This window comes from Nerophis ophidion, linkage group LG15, assembly GCF_033978795.1.
Source record: "Nerophis ophidion isolate RoL-2023_Sa linkage group LG15, RoL_Noph_v1.0, whole genome shotgun sequence".
Lineage (NCBI taxonomy): Eukaryota > Metazoa > Chordata > Actinopteri > Syngnathiformes > Syngnathidae > Nerophis > Nerophis ophidion.
This window is the reverse complement of record NC_084625.1, coordinates 46723962-46750571: the sequence shown is the minus strand read 5'-3', so window position 1 is coordinate 46750571 and position 26610 is coordinate 46723962. Positions and strand designations below refer to the sequence as shown.

The window sequence follows — 26610 nt, the reverse complement described above, 5'->3', positions numbered from 1 at the left end:
TCATAGTCATCATTGTCACCGACGTCCCACTGGGTCATTATTGTCACCGATGTCCCACTGGGTGTGAGTTTTCCTTGCCCTTATGTGGGCCTACCGAGGATGTCGTAGTGGTTTGTGCAGCCCTTTGAGACACTAGTGATTTAGGGCTATATAAGTAAACATTGATTGATTGATTGATTGATGAACGTCGCTCCTCTTTTACATCTCAGACAATGCAAAACAACAACAATGTAAAAAAACAGCAAAATATAAATGCAAAGTGTAATAAACACCTGCGATATGATATATAACCACGTAAAAATCTGCTTCTGCATCTGTTTCTGACCCGAGTTTGGAAAATTTACAGTTTTTTACTGAATGTGACACCCAAAATGTACTTTAAAATAAAGAAAGTGGGATTTCCAATATTAAGTACGAACAATAACACACTGAATATTAACAACATATGAATGTCGCTACTCTTACTTCTCAGACCAAGCAAAACACAACAAAAATATCAAAAAACCCCGCAAAATATGAATGAAAGGTGTAATACAAAACCTACAATATGATATATTGTTACATAAAAATCTGCTTCCGCATCTGTTTCTGACACATGACTTTGGAAAATGTACAGTTTTTTTACTGAAAGGGACACCCGAAATGTACTTTAAAATAAAGAAAGTGAGATTTACAATATCAGGTACAAACAATAAAACACTGAATACTAACAAATTATGAATTTCGCTCTTTTTTTACGTCCCAGACCAAGCAAAACACAACAAAAATATAACAAACAGCAGAATATGAATCCAAAGTGCAATAAACACCTACAATATGATATATTATCACGTAAAAATCTGCTTCTGCATCTGTTTCTGACACATAAGTTTGGAAAATTTACAGTTTTTTTCTGAATGGGACACCCAAAATGTACTTTAAAATACAGAAAGTGGGATTCACAATATTAAGTACGAACAATAAAACACTGAATACTAAGAACACATGAACGTCACTCCTTATTTACTTCTGAGACCAAGCAAAACACAAAAAAAATGTTAAAAAAAACGGAAAAACATGAATGCAAAGTGTAATAAACACCTACAATATGATATATTATCATGTAAAAATCCGCTTCCACATCTGTTTCTGACACATGAGTTTGGAAAATTTACCATTTTTTTTACTGAATGAGACACCCAAAATGTACTTTAAAACACAGAAAGTGAGATTTACAATATTAAGTACGAACAATAAAACACTGAATATTAACAACGTATGAACGTCGCTCCTCTTTTACATCTCAGACAATGCAAAACAACAACAATGCAAAAAAACAGCAAAATATAAATGCAAAGTGTAATAAACACCTACGATATGATATATAACCACGTAAAAATCTGCTTCTGCATCTGTTTCTGACCCGAGTTTGAAAATTTACAGTTTTTTACTGAATGTGACACCCAAAATGTACTTTAAAATAAAGAAAGTGGGATTTACAATATTAGGTACGAACAATAAAACACTGAATATTAACAACATATGAATGTCGCTCCTCTTACTTCTCAGACCAAGCAAAACACAACAAAAATATCAAAAAACCCAGCAAAATATGAATGAAAAGTGTAACACAAAACCTACAATATGGTATATTGTCACCTAAAAATCTGCTTCCGCATCTGTTTCTGACACATGACTTTGGAAAATGTAGAGTTTTTTTACTGAATGGGACACCCAAAATGTACTTAGAAATAAAGAAAGTAAAATTTACAATATTAGGTACGAACAGAAAAACACTGAATATTAACAATATATGAACGTTGCTCCTCTTTTACGTCTCAGACTAAGCAAAACACAACAAAAATATAACAAACAGCAGAATATGAATGCAAAGTGCAATAAACACCTACGATATTATATATTATCACGTAAATATCTGCTTCTGCATATGTTTCTGACACATGAATTTGGAAAATGTACAATTTTTTTCTGAATGGGACACCTAAAATGTACTTTAAAATACAGAAAGTGGGATTTAAAATATTAAGTACGAGCAATAAAACACTGAATACTAAGAACATATGAATGTCACTCCTTATTTACTTCTCAGACCAAGCAAAACACAAAAAAATGTAAAAAAAACCTGAAAAACATGAATGCAAAGTGTAATAAACACCTACAATATGATATATTATCATGTAAAAATCTGCTTCCGCATCTGTTTCTGACACATGAGTTTGGAAAATTTACAATTTTTTACTGAATGGGACACCCAAAATGTACTTTAAAACACAGAAAGTGGGATTTACAATATTAAGTACGAACAATAAAACACTGAATATTAACAAAATATGAATGTCGCTCCTCTTTTATATCTCAGACCAAGCAAAACACAACAACAATGTAAAAAAACAGCAAAATATAAATGCAAAGTGTAATAAACACCTACGATATGATATATAACCACGTAAAAATCTGCTTCTGCATCTGTTTCTGACCCGAGTTTGGAAAATTTACAATTTTTTTACAGAATGGGACACCCAAAATGTACTTTAAAACACAGAAAGTGAGATTTACAATATTAAGTACGAACAATAAAACACTGAATATTAACAACATATGAACGTCGCTCCTCTTTTATGTCTCAGACAATGCAAAACACAACAACAATGTAAAAAAACAGCAAAATATAAATGCGAAGTGTAATAAACACCTACGATATGATATATAACCACGTAAAAATCTGCTTCTGCATCTGTTTCTGACCCAAGTTTGGAAAATTTACAGTTTTTTACTGAATGTGACACCCACAATGTACTTTAAAATAAAGAAAGTGGGATTTCCAATATTAAGTAAGAAAAATAAAACACTGAATATTAACAACATATGAACGTCGCTCCTCTTTTACGTATCAATTATTAAGCAGTGGCACAAACATTCGTGTAAATTCCAAAACAGAAAGTGCAAGATTGTCAGAGACATTTCAAAACAAGCTATGAGTGCACTTTTGTGCATGATGTCACTATGATGACATATCAAAACAACACTAAATTCAAATGCACTTTTTGTACAGAACGCCCCTACATTAGTTAAAAACAAATAAAGTGCACCTTTGTGCATGATGTCACCCAATATATGTCAATAAATGTCACATAAAACTGAGCTGCATAATATTAAATCAAATAGTATATGTCGTTCACTATGTGGTAGGTTCATGCGGACGTTATCTCCTTCTGTTGTTGACTATTTTTTTCAAATGGTGTTGATCTGGAAAGAGTTGCTTCGGCATTTTGTGGGTGTGGCACCGATCAGAGATGTTATCATGCAGTTTCAAGCACTCTTCATTCTCTAGCGGGTGACTTTTCAAATCATGCTACAAGTTAGCAGTGCCGCTACTTTTTGTAGCAACGCTTTTGCCCCATATATGTTCAACATCTTCCCGCTTGAAGCCAAACCCCCGCCAGACGTCACACCCCGTGCTGTTTTTCTTGGGGATTCATTCTTCCTCCATTTCTTACCAGATTCGCACCTCCTCTCTCTCGTATTACCACTCGCAACGCACCGTTAGCATCACAGCTAATGTTACCCATGCTGCTACCTCTCTGCTCGGGGAGGGCGTGTGACGTTGCACGTGTGACGTATGTAAGAAGGTGCGCTTGTTTATGTCTCTGTGAGGAGAGACAAGAAAGAGTGGGAAAAGCCTGTAGTGTAATGCTTGCGACAAAAAGCGACGGCATGAGAACGTATACTCGGATATCACGATAGAGTCATTTTCTATATCGCACGGAGACAAATCCGCGATATATCTAATATGTCGATGTATCGCCCAGCCTTAATTTTGTATTGTTCGAGACTTACTGTAATTCAAAAACAGCACTGCACACCATAATGCCGGCAACAGTTTTGATGTTGAAGGTCTAAAAAAAATATGCACTTAGTATTACTTTCTTTAAAACATTTATTCAGTATTTTTTAACTTTAGAAAGATACATGATTGACAACGATAATGATGCCAAAAAACATGAAAAAAGATGGGAAATCCTTAAAGGCTTATTATGAAAATGTAATAATGTTTATAGATATGCAACAACAGCAACATATATGCTATCTGTTGTTGTGTTCCCTTTTTTTGAGTGTACAACATGAAGGTGTGTGTTGAATCTGACTTGGACATAATATGGACTATACACAAATGCTTTTTATGAAAATGTAATTTTGTTTATAACTTGTTTCCCTAATTTTTGTTGTTGCACATGGATGAGGGTGTGTGTTGCTGAGGCCCACTTTGACATTGTCTGGACTGGACCTGGTTTTAAAAACCTTTTAGACAAGTCTAATTCCATTAACAACCTGGTCTGATGAAGATAAGGTTATTATTTTTTTTTTTTTTTAATAAAATAAAATGAGATTAAAAAAAAGGAAAACAATGACTTTTTTTTGGATAAAAAAGAAAGTAAAATCATATAAAACAATTACATAAAAAATAGTAATTAATGATAGTGTTAGTGGACCGGCGACACACACAATCATGTGTGTTTCAGGGACTATGTCCCTTGCAGACTGTGTTATGTATGTTGTGGGAACCAGCATTTTGGTAGCAGAAAGAAACAACCCTTTTTTGTGTGAGTGGGTGTGGCTGGGTGTGAATGGGGGAGGGAGGGGTTTTCTTTGGGGGGTTGATGCACTGTTGGAAAGTGTATTTTGTGTGTTTTTGTGTTGATTTAATAAAAAAAATAAAAATAAAAAAACAACAACACATGAATATTAACTCAATAAAAGTCATATCATCATTACAAGAAAAAAATAAATAAATAAAAAAAAATATGCAGAATGTCCAGCGGGCCGGATTGAAAATTTTAACGGTCCGCATGTGGCCCGCGGGCCGTATTTTTCCCTGCTCTACTGTAAGTGGTCTGTTTGTCTGTCTGTTAATCAGTTAGCCACATAGCTCAAAAGGGTTTTCATTAAACTTTCAGGAATGTAATAAAGAAGATGCGATTAGATTTTGCCGGTGATCCGGATTCAGCTAAGCAACACAACTCACAAGGTTATTGGGTAGATTGTGATGAAACTTTCAGGAAACGTCAGACCTATGGTCTGGAAAATACGGTAAACCTGTCATTCAGGGCAACACAACCAAAGTTATGGCCTAAATAAAGCAAACATTTATAAACCCCGTTTCCATATGAGTTTGTAAATTGTGTTCGATGTACTGAAAATATTAACGGAATACAATGATTTCAGTTGAAAATGCTACAAAGACAACATATTTGATGTTCAAACTGCTAAACGTTTTTGTTGTTGTTGCAAATAATCATTAACTTTAGATTTTGGTGCCAACAACACGTGACAAAGAAGTTGGGAAAGGTGGCAATAAATACTGATAAAGTTGAGGAATGCTCATCAAACACTTATGTGGAACATCCCACAGGTGTGCAGGCTAATTGGGAACAGGTGGGTGCTATGATTGGGTATAAAAACAACTTCCCAAAAAATGCTCAGTCTTTCACAAGAAAAGATGGGGCGAGGTACACCCCTTTGTCCACAACTTCGTGAGCAAATAGTCAAACGGTTTAAGAACAACGTTTCTCAAAGTGCAATTGCAAGAAATTTAGGGATTTCAACATCTACGGTCCATAACATCATCAGAAGGTTCAGAGAATCTGGACAAATCACTCCACGTAAGCGGCATGGCCGTAAACCAACATTGAATGACCGTGACCTTCGATCCCTCGGACGGCACTGTATCAAAAACCGACATCAATCTCTAAAGGATATCACCACATGAGCTCAGGAACACTTCAGAAAACCACTGTCACTAAATACAGTTTGTCGCTACATCTGTAAGTGCAAGTTAAAGCTCTACTATGCAAAGCGAAAGCCATTCATCAACAACATCCAGAAATGCCGCCGGCTTTTCTGGGCCCGAGATCATCTAAGATGGACTGATGCAAAGTGGAAAAGTGTTCTGTGGTCTGACGAGTCCACATTTTAAATTGTTTTTGGAAATATTCGACATCATGTCATCCGGACCAAAGGGGAAGCGGACCATCCAGACTGTGATCGACACTAATTAGTGTTGAATATGGGTTGAAAAGGATTTGCAAATCATTGTATTCCGTTTATATTTAAATCTAACACAATTGCCCAACTCATATGGAAACGGGGTTTGTCATAAAGAAGATGAGATAAGATTTTGGCGGTGATCCGGACTCAGCAAAGCAACACAACTCAAAAGGTTATTGGGTAGATTTTGATGAAACTCTCATGAAACGTCAGACCTAAATCTGGAAAATACGGTACACATGAAAAAAACAAAACCTTCCATTCAGGGCAAGACAACCAAATTTATGGCCAAAAATAGAGCAAACTTTTACCTCAAAGGTAAAAAAAAACAAAAAAACAATATATACTCTGAGGGGCTTTAGTTATACCTTACCACGTTTCCACTTTTGTTAACATTGTGAAAGTATTTTCTTTCACTTCAGTAAACAACAGATGAGCCGTGGTGATAAAAGGAAGGCGTGTACAAAATGTGTTGCTGCTCGAAGGTGCCTATCCAGTTTTGTATCGTTTCAGTATATCTGGAAAAGCGCCCTTGAAACAAAAAAAACATCCATCAAACTCATTTGAAATTCACACTGTTGCTTTTTCATCAAAAATGCTGCTGTCGGCACATATTCCAGACACGCTGGCAGGGCTCCAAATGGCAGCCACCCCCCACCCCCCCGTAGACACACCTCAGTCTAGCAATGAGCCATGACACAGAGACCACATGGAGAGGTTAATGTGCAACGTGACATTTCAGCCGTCGAATAATGGTCGCCGCCGCAGTAAACTGGGATAACTGGTAAACCAAACGCTAACAGAATGCAATAAATCCACACCCACAATCATGCGGGCAGTAAAAATCAGTCTCCAGCACGCTAATCCAACGATGAACCAAACACGAAAAAAAAGATACAAAAAAGATACAACTACAGATGTCCGATAATATCTGACTGACGATATTATTGGCCGATAAATGTAACATCGGAAATTATCAGTATCGGTTTCAAAAATTTAAATTGAAGACTTTTTAAAATGCCTTTGCGTACCGGCCCAGTCACACAATATCTACGGCTTTTCACACACACACACAAGTGAATGCAAGTCATACTTTGTCAACAGCCATACAGGTCACACTGAGGGTGGCCGTGTAAACAACTTTAACACTGATTTTTCACATGACACATTTCCGGCGTTGTTGTTGCACTAGTGAACCACGGATGAGGACATGCTGCTCTGTTATTGATCGAAGTAAAGTCTGAATGTCATTAAAACAGTTAGCGCCATCTTTTGACACTTCTTCTACTCCCGTCCTTGCACGCTACACCACACTTGCCAACCCTCCCGATTTTCTCGGGAGACTCCCGAATTTCAGTGTCCCTCCCGAAAATCTCCCGGGGCAACCATTCTCCCGAATTTCTCCCGATTTCCACCCTGACAACAATATTGGGGGCGTGGCTTAAAGGCACTGTCTTTAGCGCACTCTACATCCTGTCGTCCGCTTTTCCTCCATACAAACAGCGTGCTGTCCCAGTCATGTAATATATGCAGCTTTTACGCACACTTAAGTGAATGCAAGGCATACTTGGTCAACAGCCATACAGGTCAAACTTAGGGTGGTCGTATAAACAACTTTGAAACTGTTACAAATATGCGCCACACTGTGAACCCACACCAAACAAGAATGGCAAACACATTTCGGGAGAACGTTCGCACCGTAACACAACATAAACACAACAGAACAAATACCCAGCTCCCTTGCAGCACTATCTCTTCCGGGACGCAACAACATACCAACCCCGCTCCCCCACAACACAACATAAACAAAACAAATCTTAAAACTCATTTGTATACTCTAGCCTGGACTCTCACTATTATGTTAGATCCACTATGGACTGGACTCTCACTATTATGTTAGATCCACTATGGACTGGACTCTCACTATTATGTTAGATCAGGGGTCGGGAACCTTTTTGGCTGAGAGTCATACAAGCCAAATACTTTTCAAAGTATTTCCGTGAGAGCCACATAATGTTTGTTTTTTTAACACTGAATACAACTATATGCGTGCATTTTTAAGAAAGACCAACATTTTTAGAGTATAATAAGTCTCCTATTCTTTTTAATAACATTGTTATTCTGAGTCTAACCAAAAATAAATAAAATACTTCTTACCATTAATGCGACTTCTTGAGCGGTGCGGTAGAAACGTAGAAACCGGATGGATGTATAAAAATGCAAGAGAATGTTTTATATTTTGAACGTTATTTTTGACACTGTGATTACCAGCGGAATTATTCATTACTTATCGTGTTAAGCAATGTCAGCTAAGATTTATCTGAGAGCCAGGTGCAGTCATCAAAAGAGCCACATCCGGCTCTAGAGCCAAAGGTTCCCTACCCCTGTGTTGGATCAACTATGGACTGGACTTTCACAATATTATGTCAGACCCACTCAACATCCATTGCATCCGGTCTTCCCTAGGGGGTGGAGGTCACCAACCTCTGCGGTCCTTTCCAAGGTTTCTCATAGTCATCCAAAGTTGACGTCCTACTGGGTTGTGAGTTTTTCTTTGCCCTTTTGTGGGCTCTGAACCGAGTATGTCGTTGTGGCTTGTGCAGCCCTTTGAGGCACTTGTGATTTAGGGCTATATAAATAAACATTTGATTGAAATACCCAGAACCCCATGCAGCATTAACTCTTCCAGGACGCTACAATATAGACCCCCCTCAACCACCAAACCCCGCCCCCCCAGAACACAACATAAACACAACAGAACAAATCTTAAAACTCATTTGTATACTCCAGCCTTTAAATAGACCCCCTTTTTAGACCAGTTGATATCGGAATATCGGCAAAAAAGCCATTATCGGACATCTCCAGATACAACATTTGAAAGTGTGGAGTGCCAACCAGAATAGTTACATAACCACGACGGGTGTCAGATTGCAGAATGTGTTTCCACCTTTCCTCATGTTTCCTTGACAAACAAACAGGCTATTGTTCAAGCGGTGCACTCTGACTCACAAGGTAATGCGAAAGAAGATTTTTTTTTTTCTTCTTCTTCTTCTTCCATTCGGAGTGTCTTCAATTTCAGCTACAGAAGGGAAGAGCAAAATACGGGAGGGTGTGGCGCCGTTGTGTTTAGGTGTGTTTGTGCTCAAAGAGTTCCAGTCTCGCTTGCAGGAAGTGCAGACTGTACAACACCATAGAAGAATAACATGAGTGGGAGATTTGCTCACACAAAAAGCGATGACGGAAATACTTTGTGCACTAGGATTTCGCGGTATGGATGATACAAAAGATATCAATTTGGTCGACTGCAGAGTTTTAATAGAAAAAAAAACAAAACCAGTGAAGTTGGCACGTTGTGTAATTCGTGAATTAAAACAGAATAAAATGATTTGCAAATCTTTTTCAACTTATATTCAATTGAATAGACTGCAAAGACAAGATATTTAATGTTCCAACTGAGAAACAACATTTTTTTTTTTGCAAATATTCATTAACGTAGAATTTAATGGCAGCAACACAGTGTAAAAAAGTTGCCACAATTTGGAATGTGGATTCGTCAGACCACAGAACACTTTTTTTTTACCTTGCATAAGTCCATCTTAGATGGATATCTAAGATGGACTTATGTTTGTGGGTGTTGTTGATAAATGGGTTTCGCTTTGCATTGTAGAGTTTTAACTTGCAAATACAGAGGTACTGACCAACTGTAGTTACTGACAGTGGTTTTCTGCAGTGTTCCTGAGCCTATGTGGTGATATCCTTTACACACGGATGTGGCTTTAACTTAACTAGAAAACCCAAAACCAATGAAGTTGGCACGTTGAGTCAATTGTAAATAAAAAGAGAATACAATGATTTGCAAATACTTTTCAACTTATATTCAATCGAATAGACTGCAAAGACAAGATATTTAATGTTCCAACTGAGAAACAACATTTTTTTTTTGCAAACATTCATTAACGTAGAATTTAATGGCAGCAACACAGTGTAAAAAAGTTGCCACAATTTGGAATGTGGATTTGTCAGACCACAGAACACTTTTTTTTACCTTGCATAAGTCCATCTTAGATGGACATCTAAGATGGACTTATGTTTGTGGGTGTTGTTGATAAATGGGTTTCGCTTTGCATTGCAGAGTTTTAACTTGCAAATACAGAGGTACTGACCAACTGTAGTTACTGACAGTGGTTTTCTGCAGTGTTCCTGAGCCTATGTGGTGATATCCTTTACACACGGATGTCGCTTTAACTTAACTAGAAAACCCAAAACCAGTGAAGTTGGCACGTTGAGTAAATTGTAAATAAAAAGAGAATACAATGATTTGCGAATACTTTTCAACTCATATTCAATCGAATAGACTGCAAAGACAAGATATTTAATGTTCCAACTGAGAAACAACATTTTTTTTTTGCAAATAATCATTAACTTACAATTTAATGGCAGCTACAAATTGCAAAAAAGTTGGCACAGGGGCATTTTTTACCACTGTGTTGCATGGCCTTTCCTTTTAACAACACTCAGTAAACGTTTGGGAACTGAGGAGACCAAATTTTTTAAAGAGTTTCAGGTGGAATTCTTTCCCATTCTTGCATGATGTACAGCTTAAGTTGTTCAACAGTCTGGGGTCTCCGTTGTGGTATTTGAGGCTTCATTATTGCGTCACACAGGCCGGTCTAGTACCCGCACTCTTTTACTATGAAGCCCCGCTGTTGTAACACGTGGCTCGGCATCGTCTTGCTGAAATAAGCAGGGGCGTCCATGATAACGTTGCTTGGATGGCAACATATGTTGCTCCAAAGTCTGTATGTACCTTTCAGCATTAATGGTGCCTTCACACGTGTAAATTACCCATGCCTTGGGCACTAAACGTTTTCCAGTTCGAACGTTAAATATCTTGTCTTTGCTGGCGGTATAGCTCGGTTGGTAGAGTGGCCGTGCCAGCAACTTGAGGGTTCCAGGTTCGATCCCCGCTTCCGCCATCCTAGTCACTGCCGTTGTGTCCTTGGGCAAGACACTTTACCCACCTGCTCCCAGTGCCACCCACACTGGTTTAAATGTCACCTAGATATTGGGTTTCACTATGTAAAGCGCTTTGAGTCACTAGAGAAAAGCACTATATAAATATAATTCACTTCACACACTCAGACACACACGCGTTTTGTATGTGAACGAGCATCTCAAATGTAACTGCAGAGGAGCGATTGCATTTGAGTAGGCTTAATCATGCATGTGCATGTTTTTGCCCCCACTCTATTTTTGTGGTGCTTTGAGTGTTGCAACAACACACACACACACGCTCACACACACACTCAACCTTTGTATCTGTGTCAAGTGTAGCTGGGTTAAACAGTGACAGAGTTAATCATGACAGCAGTCTCCTTAATGTCACAACGTTTGCTCATTTCCACGTGACTTAAGTCTGCCATCAGATTCTCATTTCTGTCACTTTTTAAATTATTCATCCGTACGGTCGTCATGTAAGCTGAACTGAGACCAAGGTAAAGCGATCTTTAATTTCTTTGAGGACTCTCTTCTGATGTAACACTGTTGACAGACCCAAGGTCTGGCGGGGTGTTTAAAATTGCAAAAAGGGGCACATTCGAGTAGGAGTGTCTCGATACAACTTTTTCACTTTCTATAACATACTGACTGATATTGGAGCCTTGAGTATTGGCCGATATCAATTGGTGGTGAAGAAGGAGCTGAGCCGGAAGGCAAAGCTCTCAATTTACCGGTCGATCTACGTTCCCATCCTCACCTATGGTCATGAGCTTTGGGTTATGACCAAAAGGACAAGATCACAGGTACAAGCGGCCGAAAAGAGTTTTCGCGGGGTGGCGGAACTCTCCCTTAGAGATAGGGTGAGAAGCTCTGTCATCCGGGAGCAGCTCAAACTAAAGCCGCTGGTTGGGGAAGAGATCTTGCCCCAAGTGGAGGAGTTCAAGTATTTCGGAGTCTTGTTCACAAGAGAGGGAAGAGTGGATGGTGAGATCGACAGGCGGATCGGTGCGGCGTCTTCAGTAATGCGGACGCTGTATCGATCCGTTGTGGTGAAGAAGGAGCCGAGCCGGAAGGCGAAGCTCTCAATTTACCGGTCGAGCTACGTTCCCATCCTCATCTATGGTCATGAGCTTTGGGTTATGACCAAAAGGACAAAATCACGGGTACAAGCGGCCGAAAAGAGTTTTCGCGGGGTGGCGGAACTCTCCCTTAGAGATAGGGTGAGAAGCTTTTTCATCCGGGAGGAGCTCAAACTAAAGCCGCTGGTTGGGGAAGAGATCTTGCCCCAAGTGGAGGAGTTCAAGTACCTCGGAGTCTTGTTCACGAGAGAGGGAAGAGTGGATGGTGAGATCGACAGGCGGATCGGTGCGGCGTCTTCAGTAATGCGGACGCTGTATCGATCCGTTGTGGTGAAGAAGGAGCCGAGCCGGAAGGCAAAGCTCTCAATTTACCGGTCGATCTACGTTCCCATCTTCACCTATGGTCATGAGCTATGGGTTATGACCAAAAGGACAAGATCACGGGTACAAGCGGCCGAAAAGAGTTTTCGCGGGGTGGCGGAGCTCTCCCTTAGAGATAAGGTGAGAAGCTCTGTCATCCGGGAGGAGCTCAAACTAAAGCCGCTGGTTGGGGAAGAGATCTTTCCCCAAGTGGAGAAGTTCAAGTATTTGGTAGTCTTGTTCACGAGAGAGGGAAGAGTGGATGGTGAAATCGACAGGCGGATCGGTGCGGCGTCTTCAGTAATGCGGACGCTGTATCGATCCGTTGTGGTGAAGAAGGAGCCGAGCCGGAAGGCAAAGCTCTCAATTTACCGGTCGATCTACGTTCCCATCTTCACCTATGGTCATGAGCTATGGGTTATGACCAAAAGGACAAGATCACGGGTACAAGCGGCCGAAAAGAGTTTTCGCGGGGTGGCGGAGCTCTCCCTTAGAGATAGGGTGAGAAGCTCTGTCATCCGGGAGGAGCTCAAACTAAAGCCGCTGGTTGGGGAAGAGATCTTTCCCCAAGTGGAGAAGTTCAAGTATTTGGTAGTCTTGTTCACGAGAGAGGGAAGAGGGGATGGTGAAATCGACAGGCGGATCGGTGCGGCGTCTTCAGTAATGCGGACGCTGTATCGATCCGTTGTGGTGAAGAAGGAGCCGAGCCGGAAGGCAAAGCTCTCAATTTACCGGTCGATCTACGTTCCCATCTTCACCTATGGTCATGAGCTTTGGGTTATGACCAAAAGGACAAGATCTCGGGTACAAGCGGCCGAAATGAGTTTCCTCGCGTAGAGATAGGGTGAGAAGTTCTGCCATCGGGGGGGAGTTCAAAGTAAACCCGCTGCTCCTTTACATCGAGAGGAGCAAGATGAGGTGGTTCGGGCATCTGGTCAGGATGCCACCCGAACGCCTCCCTAGGGAGGTGTTTCGGGCACGTCCAACCGATAGGAGGCCACGGGGAAGACCCAGGACACGTTGGGAAGACTATCTCTTCCGGCTAGCCTGGGAACGCCTCGGGATCCCCCGAGAAGAGCAGGACGAAGTGGCTGGGGAGAGGGAAGTCTGGGATTCCCTGCTTAGGCTGCTGCCCCCGCGACCCTACCTCGGATAAGCGGAAGAAGATGGATGGATGGACTTGTTTTTCAGCTGGTATCGGAGTTTAACTTTTATTCCATCAGCAGGAAACACTTTATTTACAAACAAAAGTAGATAAGAACTTTGGAGAAAATGGGGGATGGAGTTGAAATGTCCTACAAGTACGCTGCAATGGAGGAGGACAATGTGAGACCCCCCCCACACAGATTAATACAAAGGGGGAGCACATTCCTTTCCTCAAGAGCAAACAGGATGTGAGTGCGAAAAGACTTAAACGAGGGGCTTGTGTCGCTATAGGAAGTGCAGCTGTTTGCTCTTAATGAGATCTACCTCCTTCTCTACTGTGTTCATGGCAGTACTCACCCTGGTATCGCCATTGGCCGGTCTGAACGCCTGCGCCGGGTCTTTGTGGTACACCTTTAGACAGGAGTGGTCTGTGATGTTCCTGTAGGGGCAAAAGGTGGTCTGAGGTAAGAACGCAGCCCAGGTGTCGCCATCGGAATACGGTCGACGTCGCAACGGCCCGGTTCTCCTGAACAGCCCGGCCAGGGGCACATATCCTGACGCAGGCATTGATAGGCTTGCATTCGTAGCCATTTTCTTCCTAAAAATCTTGTTGTCGAAGTACTCCGAAGACATGATCGGAGCTGTTCTGTCGCTGCATGGGCTTTGAGGCCCGGGAGGCTTGTGCCAACCTTAAGCAACCACGGTTTTTACAGCCCTGATAAAGAGTCGGTCACAAAGTACACATCACACTGGAAGCGGAAGTCAGCTGCTTATCGTTTAAACAACGAGGACAAATATGTGTGCTTGACTTAAAGGCCTTGTTCACGCTGCAGGTCGATTCCAATGGTTTTGCCCATATGTGACCTGAGGCCCATTTCCACCGACTTTTTCCAAGAACCTCCCCACTTATCCGTTTAAATAAAGTTCCCCCCGTGTTTCCACCATAAACTAGATTTAGTTCTTTAGGAACCTTTCGGAGTTCCTCCTAACTTTGGTGCTCCGGGTGCATCTGTTAAAAGCAGCTTCAGAAACCTTTTGGGTTGAGTTTGATCAGTCAATGTCTTTGAAGGGCTACTGACCAAAAACTGTTTGTATCACCTCAGAAATATTTCGGAAGTGAAAAATTTGTCCCTTCCACTCGGGATTGAATTCAAAATTTCCCTTCTAACTCACCAGTGTCTCCATGGGACTGCTCACGACACCTCCGCTCCAAACAGGCTAACCTCCTCCAACCTTCAAGGACAAAGCTATGAACTATGGGAGACCGGGCTTTCTGCTCCACTGCTCCCAGTCTGTGGAACACTCTCCCTGACCACCTGAGGGCACCTCAGACTGTGGATGCTTTAAAAAAGGCTTAAAAACCCATCTTTTAAAAAAAAAAAGCCTTTATATAGATATGCATGCTGGTTCTAGCTATTGGACTTTTTCTAGTTTTATATTTTATTTATTTTGATTATCTTTTTATCATTATTATTTCTATTAACATTTTATTACACTGTGGCACTTTGAGGTTGTTTGGTCAAGTGCTTTTTTACAAATAAAATATATTATTATTTTTATTATTGTCAAAATTGGATCTCAGATAGTCTCGTATTGACTATTGCAATTCCCTTTTCAACAAGTCAAACGTGAAACATTTTGACGGATTTTTGAGTGCCGTGTGCAAAGTTCTTTATGTTTACTGGCGTCATATTGCAGTCTACACGTATTTCTTGTGTGTGACTGTCATCTACTGGTCAGACTTATCATTACCCCATGTGCCAAAGAAAAGAAAATTGTTTCGAAGTCGGTAAGCACAACCAGAATTATTCCGTACCTCAGGCGCACCGTGTAATAAGGCGCACTGTCGATTTTTGAGAAAATGAAAGGATTTTAAGTGCAACTTATAGTCCGAAAGATACAATAAGGTGCATTTAAAAGTCGATGGAAAAATTAGAGACATTGAACATGTGTACGCTTTATAATCGTTGACTAATCAAAACAATTGTTAGTTGTAGCCCTATGGCTGACAGGTTGCAGAGTCGGTCAAAGGAGGCGTGGCCTTGAGGAGGGCTTCGGCACGTATAAAAGACGGTTAAAGCAGCTTGAATATCAGGGTTTCCCGCAGCCCTTTGTTGCTAAGGCGGCCGTCTGAACAACAAAGAGCCACTGCCTTTGTCAGTATGTCTATGCAGCACCCAGCATTGTCCCACCCACAGAACCATCTGATTGGTTACACGCAGAGCGGTAATGGCCAATCAGCAGTGCGTATTCAGAGCGCATGGAGTCAATGCTCACGGCACAGGCAGAATGGACAGACAGTGGAGTGAGCAGAAAGTTGATTAGCAGGTAAGCATAATGCAGCAGACTCTCCCCAAATTATAATAAACACCTCCCAGTCGACCACTATCAACATCACTATGAGCCCATTGACGTTCTAGAAATATGAGATGAAGGCTAATTTTAGCTTAACGTTAGCTCATTTTGCGGTCTCTGCATGCGTGTGTGTTTTACGGACAGCAAAGCCCTGTCTGTCTGAGAGAAAGACAAGCATTATTGACTTACAATTAACAACTAAGTTATTTCACTTTACCTTTTTCTGTGTTGATTGAGCTGTGTTGAAGCAACAAAAAACAACATTATGTTAAATGAAGAGTTTCTGTCTCTGATAGTTGATATAATAATGTAACTGCATCATAAAGCTTACATGAACTCCATGGTGTTTAGGGTTGAATAGTCTCTCCTATTGCTATTGTACTATTTTTTCAGCAATAGTTACATTAATCATTAGTAATGTAGCAGCCTAGTTTTGAATGTCAGGGTCCCTGCTATCACATGTTGATAAAAATATAACATTTACATTGTAAAAATCAACTACAGACTTCCCAAATGCTGTAATAAATTAAGCATGATGAGTTGAGCATATGTCAGCATGTGGCCCCACGTTTAACTCTTTTTTTTCCAAACACTTATTGCAAACGCTTATTTACAGTAAGTCATTAATTTGACTTAGTAAGTCAATATTTACTAAGTCAAATCAATGACATACTTAGTATCTCAGGTAAGTAGGACTGCTTAGTTTTTACTTTACGGAAAAAAAATTGAGATATATATCGTATCACGCGACGAAGCCAGCCTACTTCACCGCAGTCTGTAGTCTATTGCCCCCCAGGCTGTGGTGGCAGCGATCCCCGTCCGCCTGTCACCCTGGAGAAACACCACCTTAACTAACAAATTTCCTGGGGTAAACACCGAATATGGTCTGTAAAACGAAAACTATGAACAATTGGGACCAACTACCGCCATTACATGTCATAAAGACCAGTTGTTCCCAACCACCGGTCCGGGAACTGATACCTATCCTTACTGTAACATTAAATAATTTATAAAATACCGCATTTTCTCCGACTTAACTTTCGCCTGTCCCACTAAACTTACCAATAAGCTTGTTGATATATATGTATATCGCAACTCCTTTGTTATAGTACATGGGACAATGTACATTAATGGACATATAAAATGTTAATGTGCCTGATTGTAGCCAAAGGCTAATTTTCCATGCTCATTTTTTTGCTGTTTTCATATACCACACGTAGACAGCCTGTCGGTGAAAATACTGCATACATTAAACCAATCCCTGGTAGAAAAAAGGTTGGAGAACCCTGATGTAGACCACAAGGAAGTGTTTTAAACGTAGAAAAACTTGGAGAGCAGATTCTTTCTTTATATGAACATACAAATACCAGAGGGCTCCTGTTGTATAGACACGGCTATGTTTTTTTTTATAACTCTCCCAAAATAAATAGACAAAAATCAACTGTCCACTGCATAGATTATACTCTGGCTTACCTGACATCGCTGAGCTCGTAGTACATGTTCCTCATGTCGTCTTTGACGTAGACTGCCACGCTGGGCGACTCCAGCATCTTCATGGTGAGCATCTGAGGGAAGGCACTAACGAACAGGGCGCGGATGGTGTCGATGCTGGTGATCTCGTTGGGCATGCGGATCTGTTTGGTTTCGTCTCCGTACTGCAGGTAGAGCACGCCTGCAAGGAGATTACTGCAATTAGCCACCAAGACCCCGAACAATGTAGGTTACCGATATGGCAATGTATCACAATACTTTTGAACAGTGCAACAAATTTGTTTGGTTTTAATATACAAAACCCAAAACTAGTGAAGTTTGCACGTTGTGTAATTATTGAATAAAAACAGAATACAATATTGCAAATCCTTCTCAACTAGTATTCAATTGAATAGACTGCAAAGACAAGCTATTTAATGTTCGAACTGAGAAACTTCTTTTTTTTTTTTTCAAATAATCATTAACTTAGAATTTAATGGTAGCACAGGGGCATTTTTACCACTGTGTTACATGGCCTTTCCTTTTAACAATACTCAGTACACATTTGGGAACTGAGGAGACCAATTTTTCGAAGCTTTTCAGGTGGAAATATTTCCCATTCTTGCTTGATTTACAGCTTAAGTTGTTCAACAGTCCGGGGTCGCAGTTGTGGTATTTTAGGCTTCATAATGCGCCACACATTTTCAATGGGAGACAGGCCTGGACTACAGGCAGGCCAGTCTAGTACCCGCACTCTTTTACTCTGAAGCTACACTGTTGTAACACGTGGCTTGGCATTGTTTGGCTGAAATAAGCAGGGGCGTCCACAATAACGTTGCTTGGATGGCAACATATATTGCTCCAAAACCTGAATGTACTTTTCAGCATTAATGGTGCCTTCACAGATGTGTGAGTTACCCATGCCTTGGGCACTAATACACCCCCATACCATCACAGATGCTGGTTTTTCATTTTTGAGCCTATAACAATACGGATGGTTCTTTTCCTCTTTGTTCCGGAGGACACGACAACCGCAGTTTCTAAAAACAATTTGAAATGTGGACTCGTCAGACCACAGAACACTTTTGCACTTTGCATCAGTCCATCTTAGATGAGCTCGGGCCAAGCAGAGCTCTTCTGGGTGTTGTTGATAAATGGCTTTGGCTTTGCATAGTAGAGTTTTAACATGCACTTGCAGATGTAGCGACAAACTGTATTTACTGACAGTTGTTTTCTGAAGTGTTCCTGAGCCCATGTGGTGATATCCTTTACACACTGATGTCGGTTTTTGATGCAGCACCGCCTGAGGGGTCAAAGCTGCTTATACCCAGTCATGGCACCCACCTGTTCCCAATTTGCTCATGCATTTGTTCACAAAGCGGTGACCCTGGCCCCATCCTTGTTTGTGAATGACTGAGCATTTCATGGAAGCTGCGTTTATACCCAATCATGGCACCCACCTGTTCTCAATTAGCATGTTCACCTGTGGGATGTTCCAATTAAGTGTTGGGTGAGCATTCCTCAACTTTCTCAGTCTTTTTTGCCCATTGTGCCGGCTTTTTTGAAACATGTTGCAGGCATCAAATTCCAAATGAGCTAATATTTGCAAAAATTAAAGTTTCTAGCTCAAACGTTCAATCTTGTCTTTGCAGTCTACAAACCCCGTTTCCATATGAGTTGGGAAATTGTGTTAGATGTAAATATAAACGAAATACAATGATTTGCAAATCCTTTTCAACCCATATTCAATGGAATGCACTACAAAGACAAGATATTTGATGTTCAAACTCATAAACTTTATTTTTTTTGTTGCAAATAATAATTAACTTAGAACTTCATGAATGCAACACATGCCAAAGTAGTTGGGAAAGGGCATGATCACCATTGTGTTACATCACCTTTTCTTCTAACAACACTCAATAAACCTTTGGGAACTGAGGAGACACATTTTTGAAGCTTTTAAGTTGGAATTATTTCCCATTCTTGTTTTATGTAGAGCTTAAGTTGTTCAACAATCGGTCTCCGTTGTGGTATTTTAGGCTTCATAATGCGCCAATTATTTACAATGGGAGACAGGTCTGGACTACAGGTTGGACGGTCTAGTAACCACACTTTTTTACTATGAAGCCACGCTGTTGTAACAAGTGACATGGCATTGTCTTGCTGAAATAAGCAGGAGCGTCCACGATAACGTTGCTTAGATGACAACATATGTTGCTCCAAAACCTGTATGGACCTTTCAGCATTGATGGTGCCTTCACAGATGTGTAAGTTACCCATGCCTTGGGCACTAATACACCCCCATACCATCACATATGCTGGCTTTTCAACTTTGCACCTAATAACAGTCCTGATGGTTCTTTTCCTCTTTGGTCGATGACACAACCTTCATCGTTTCCAAAAAAAACAATTTGAAATGTGGACTCGTCAGACCACATAACACTTTTCCACTTCACATCAGTCCATCTTAGCTGAGTTCGGGGACCAGAGAAGCCGGCGGCGTTTCTGGGTGTCGTTGATAAATGGCTTTAGCTTTGCATTGTAGTTTTAACTTTCACTTACAGATGTAGCGACAAACTGTAGTTACTGACTGTGGTTTTCTGAAGTGTTCCTAAGCCCATGTGGTGATATCCTTTACACACTGATGTCGTTTTTGATGCTCAGGAACGAAAGTCTGTTATATCATCGCTTATGTTCAGTGATTTCTCCAGATTCTCTGAACCTTTTGATGGTATTATGGACCGTAGATGGTGAAATTCCTTGCAATAGATGGTTGAGAAATGTTCTTAAACTGTTTGACAATTTGCTCACACATTTGTTCACAAAGTGGTGACATTCGCCCCGTCCTTGTTTGTGAATGACTGAGCATTTCATGGAAGCTGCTTTTACACCCAAACATGGCACCCACCTGTTCCCAATTAGCCTGCACACCTGTGGGATGTTCCAAATAAGTGTTTGATGAGCATTCCTCAACTTTATCAGTATGTATTGCCACCTTTCCTAACTTCTTTGTCACGTGTTGCTGGCGTCAAATTCTAAAGTTAATGATTATTTGCACAAAAAAAAAAGTTTATCAGTTTAAACATCAAATATGTTGTCTTTGTAGCATATTCAACTGAATATGGGTTGAAAATGATTTGCAAATCATTGTATTTCATTTATATTTACATCTAACACAATTTCCCAACTTATATGGAAACGGGGTTTGTATTCAATTGAATATAAGTTGATTCTGTTTTTGTTTACCAATTACACAACATGCAAACTTCACTGGTTTTGGGTTTGTAGATCACAGTTGTTATTTTTGTTTAAAGTCATGTTTCGGGGCAACTGTAAATCAAGGACGACAACATACTGGAACATACCGCGGAAACTCGCACAACCTTTCACCCCCACAACACACGACACTTCCCATCCTCGTCCCGGAAGTCCCGGGTCATAGCCGTAGCCATCCGATCCAACATCTACTGTGTGGATATTATTGTCTTATTGTTCTTAAAGGGAAACTGCACTTTTTGGAGAATTTTGCCTGTCGTTCACAATCATTACGAGAACACAGGTCTTTTTTATTACGATTTGAAATGTTTCCCCCAGAATATTTGTTAGTTAAGGTGGCGTCTCTCCAGGGGACAAAATACCAAAAAAAGTGCAGTATCCCCCAAAAATGGTGCACAATGTGTATGTCATTCGGCAAGTAATATTTATGAGCTCATGTTGGCCAAATATGGCTGTGTTTTTTCACCATGCATCAAAACACAGAGCAGGGTGTGTCTCGAGCACAGTGATTTTGAAAAAACAGATGTCCACAGTGTCTGGACACGCCCACACAGCACTTGTATAAACAATAGCGGCCCCAAAAAAAAAAAAATGTTTCGCTTGTATTTTTGATCCATATCTCTGGAAAGTTCTGCTTGTTTATAGCAGGTTGGTCCGAGCGATTCATTGGTGAGGAAAAAAATAAAGATGATATTTCAAGCTAAGAACATGATAAAGCGCTGATATAAATAGCAGTTCACATTTCTGGGAAGAAAGTTGAACTTAAGGTCGTTGGACTGATAAAAAAAAAAAGCTGGTAAACGTTAATGACACAAAGTCTTCATGAAGCAGACTGAAGGAGAAAGAGGGGGAATTAAAAGTGCTGACTCGACACGAGTAGCCCCGACTGGTGTGTTTGGGTTCCAGTAGTAATAACGTCACTCAGTCACTTGAATAAGTCTGCAGCCTTTCCCCATGAGAGCCGTTCTGTTAGCATTTTTTGTCCAGATGTTTGCCAGCAATTGGCTGAACATGCAGAGTGTGAACTGTGAACAAAGATGAATACTCGTCTTGTGGTCCCGAGCGGCTGTTCCCAATCAGGACTCCGGATGCAACGATTATCGGGTTTTACTATTACCGTGTTTTCCGGACCATAGGGCGCACCGCCGATGAATGGTCTATTTTCCATCTTTTTTCATATACAAGGCGCACCGGATTATAGGGCGCATTTAAGGACTCATTACTACCGTATTTTTTGGATTATAAATCGCAGTTTGACCGGGGGTGCGACTTATACTCTGGAGCGACTTATGTGTGAAATAACGGACACATTACCTTAAAATATCAAATAATATTATTTATCTCATTCACTAAGAGACTAGGCGTATATCAGCAATCGTCACACACACAAGTCAACCGTTATTTTTACGTCATATAACGTACACTTATACAGCCTGTTGTTCACTATTCTTTATTTATTTTAAATTGCCTTTCAAATGTCTTCTCTTGGTGGTGGATTTTATCAAATAAATTTCCCTGGAAAATGCGACTTATACTCCAGTGCGACGAATTAATGTTTTTTTCCTTCTTTGTTATGCATTTTTGGCCGGTGCGATTTGTAATCCCCCAAAAAAACAAGATATATTTTTTTTCTGAATGTAAGACTTCCTTGTAGTCTACATAACATGTAATGGTGGTTCTTTGGTCGAAATGTTGCATAGATTATGTTTTACAGATCATCTTCAAGCCGCTTTCCGACAGTCACTTCAGGATGCGCCGTTTTGTGGGCGGTCTTATTTACGTGGCTCACCTTCGGCAGCGTCTTTTCTTCCTCATCTTTGTTGTGGCGGTGTAGCCATACTTGCCAACCTTGAGACCTGTGTGTGTATACATGTATATATATATAAATGTGTGTGTATTTATGTATATACTGTATGTGAGTGTTTGTATATATGTGTATATATATATATATATATATATATATATATATAGATATCCATCCATCCATCCATTTTCTACCGCTTATTCCCTTTGGGGTCGTGGGGGACGCTGGTGCCTATCTCAGCTACAATCGGGCGGAAGGCGGTGTACACCCTGGACAAGTGGCCACCGCATTGCAGGGCCTATATATGTACAAAGTATATATAAATATGTATATATACATATATATGTGTGTTTATACACGTATATGTGTGTATATATACATGTGTGTTTGTGTATATATGTATATATATATACATGTGTGTATATATGTGTGTGTATGTAAATATTTGTATGTGTGTATATATGTACGTATATATATATGTATACATATGTGTGTGTTTATACTAAATATGTGTGTACATATACTGTACATGTGTGTTTGTGTATCTATGTATATATATATATACATATATATTAGATTAGATTAGATAGTACTTTATTTATTCCGTCAGGAGAGTTCCTTCAGGAAAATTACAATTTTCAGCACAATCCCATTTATACATGTGTGTGTATATATGTGTGTGTGTATATATGTATATGTGTGTACATACACATTTATATGTGCATATAATATATACATATATATGTGTGTGTATATATATGTATGTGTGTATATATGTATGTATATATATATATGTGTGTGTATATATGTATACATATGTATGTGTGTGTGTATACATCTATGTCTGTGTGTATATATAGGAAGCAGAATACTGAGTTGCATCCCAAGAACATCATACCTACTGTGAAGCATGGGGGTGGAAACATCATGCTTTGGGGCTGTTTTTCTGCTAAGGGGACAGGACGATTGATCCGTGTTAAGGAAAGAATGAATGGGGCCATGTATCGTGAGATTTTGAGCCAAAACCTCCTTCCATCAGTGAGAGCTTTGAATGGTTGACCAAATACTTAATTTCCACCATAATTTACAAACAAATTCTTTAAAATTCCTACAATATGAATTCCTGGATTTTTTTTTCAGATTCTGTCTTTCACAGTTGAAGTGTACTTATGATGAAAATTACAGACCTCTGTCATCATTTTAAGTGGGAGAACTTGCACAATCGGTGGCTGACTGAATACTTTTTTGCCCTACTGTATATATATATATATATATACATATATATATATACACATACATAAATGTGTGTATAAATGTGTGTATGTACATATATGTGTGTATATACATGTATATATGTGTGTATATATGTATACGTATATATATACATATATGTACACACATATATATCATGTATATACATACACACATATATGTATATATGTACACCTATATATTTATATATATATATATATATATATATATATATATATATATATATACACACATATGTATATACACACATATATACACACATATGTGTATATGAATATATGTGTGTGTGGGTATATATGTATACGTATATATATACGTATATATATATACATATATGCACACACATATATATACATGTATATACACACATATATGTATATATGTACACGTATACATATATATATATATGTATATATATATATACATACATATATACACACATATGTATATACACATATGTGTATATGTATATATGTGTGTGTGTGCATATATGTATGTATATACATATACATATATACACACACACACACATATATACATATACACATATCTCTCTCTCTCTCTCCTCTCTCTCTGTATGTGTGTCTATATATGTACACGTATATATATATATATATATATATATGTATCTATATATATATAGATATATATATATATATATATATATATATATGTGTACATATATACACACACATACACATATATATATATATATATATATACGTGTACATATATACACACACATACAGAGAGACAGAGAGACAGAGAGAGAGAGAGAGAGACAGAGAGAGAGAGAGAGAGAGAGAGAGAGAGAGAGACTATATACAGTTTCTTCAAAGTGTGCAGTTTTAAACTAAAATCAGGACTTTTGTCCAGGCAGGACCCAATTATTCATGTTTACATTGATTCTGATGAGGAACTTCGCTTCACTGCTTCTTACGAACTTTTCGAGTTGCCGATTAATGTTGATAAAACCAAAAATTGGATGTTCCACAGCACATTAGCTTCAAACTGTAAAGCTGGGATGGGTTTTCTTTTATTGGATCAACATTCTGTGTGACTTTTACGAATAAAATGGAAAACAAAATCATCAAAATAGAAGACTATTTCTTTCTTCTTTTCCGTTTCAGCTCACATTAAGGTATTAGCACTGTCACCACTACAAAACGTCCGACTGTAGGCGAGACTCACCGAGCGAGCGGTCCTTGGTCTGGTTGGTGGACCGCACCACGGGCAGGCTGGCGCGGATCCGGGTGCCCCGGGTGAAGCCCACTGGCACTTCCACCTCAGACATGGCCTCCAGCGAGTCCAGCGAAGTCAAGGAGAGGTGGTCCACTTGGTCGCCCACGCCAGGCTGGGGGCTGTGGCTGTGCTTGGGGCTTCTACTCTGAAAAGGAAGGCGGGGGCACAGAAGATGAGTCTCTGGACGATGGAGCAGACACAAATGTAGTAGCTAGCGTTAAGGATATGGCCTAAAATCGATACATATCGCAGACTCGGGTGATAACAATATACATCACCATGTATTATTTATCATATAAATGATAATAGAACCATTTCAAAACAAGTCTCATAATTTAGCTGCGGATGTTTGCGCTAACATCATTTCCAGTTGTATTATTTTATTATTCATCTTAGGGCTGGGCGATATGGCCTTTTATTAATATCTCCATATTTTTAAGCCATGTCACGATACACCATATACATCTCGATATTTTGCCTTAGCCTTGAATGAACACCTGATGCATATAATCACAGCAGTATGATGATTCTATGTGTCTACATTAAAACATTCTTCTTCATACTGCATTAATATATGCTCATTTTAAGCTTTCATGCAGAGAGGGAAACCACAATTAAGTCAATTTACCAATACTGTATTTATTAAAAAGTTAAGCAGTGGCACACACATTCATGTCATTTGCAAAACAGAAAGTGCAAGATTGTCTGACATTTTAAAACAAACTATGAGTGAACTTTTGTGCATGATGTCACTAAGATGACATATCAAAACAACACTAAATTAAACTAAACTTTTTGTACAGAACGCCACTACAATAGTTTAAAACAAACAAGATGCACTTTTGTGCATGATGTCACACAAGATATTTCAATAAGTGTCAAATAAAAATGAGCTGCATAATAGGAAATCACATAGTGTAATTCCTTCGCTATGTGGTAGGTTCCTGCGGACGTTATATCCCTATTTTTTTCGTACGGTGTGGATGTGGAAATTGTTGCATCTGCGTTTTGTGGGTCTGGCACCAAACGGAGATGTTGACATGCGGAGTTTCAAGCACTCTTCATTCTCTAGCGCAGTGGTTCTCAACCTTTTTTCAGTGAAGTAAAAATGTTCCTAATTCAAGTACCCCCTAATCAGAGCAAAGCATTTTTGGTTGGAAAAAAAGAGATAAAGTAAAATATAGCACTATGTCATCAGTTTCTGATTTATTAAATTGTATAACAGTGCAAAATATTGCTCATTTGTAGTTATCTTTCTTGAACTATTTGGAAAAAAAGATATAAAAATAACTAAAAACTTTTTCAAAAATAAAAAAGCGATTAAATTATAAATAAATATTTCTACACATAGAAGTAATAATCAACTTAAAGTGCCCTCTTTGGGGATTGTAATAGAGATCCATCTGGATTCATCAACTTCATTCTAAACATTTCTTCACACAAAAATAAATCTTTAACATCAATATTTATGGAACATGTCCACAAAAAATCTAGCTGTCAACACTGAGTATTGCATTGTTGGATTTCTTTTCACAGTTTATGAACTTAAATTCATATTTTATT

The 26610-nt window shown here is 39.4% G+C and overlaps 1 protein-coding gene across 14 annotated transcripts in view; it reads right to left on the bottom strand.

Moving 5' to 3' along the window:
* si:ch211-285f17.1 (sickle tail protein) overlaps positions 1–26610 on the bottom strand; it is a 231472-nt gene that overhangs the window by 56985 nt on the left and 147877 nt on the right. For 13 of the 14 annotated variants that reach the window (XM_061922261.1, XM_061922267.1, XM_061922262.1 and 10 more), the window contains 3 exons: positions 24997–25192; positions 17457–17655; positions 13986–14067 (listed from right to left, as the gene is read on the bottom strand). In XM_061922261.1, coding sequence (XP_061778245.1) covers positions 13986–14067; positions 17457–17655; positions 24997–25192 — 477 coding nt within the window. The remainder of the gene's footprint in view (positions 1–13985; positions 14068–17456; positions 17656–24996; positions 25193–26610) is intronic. The other variant, XM_061922270.1, reaches the window with a different exon arrangement.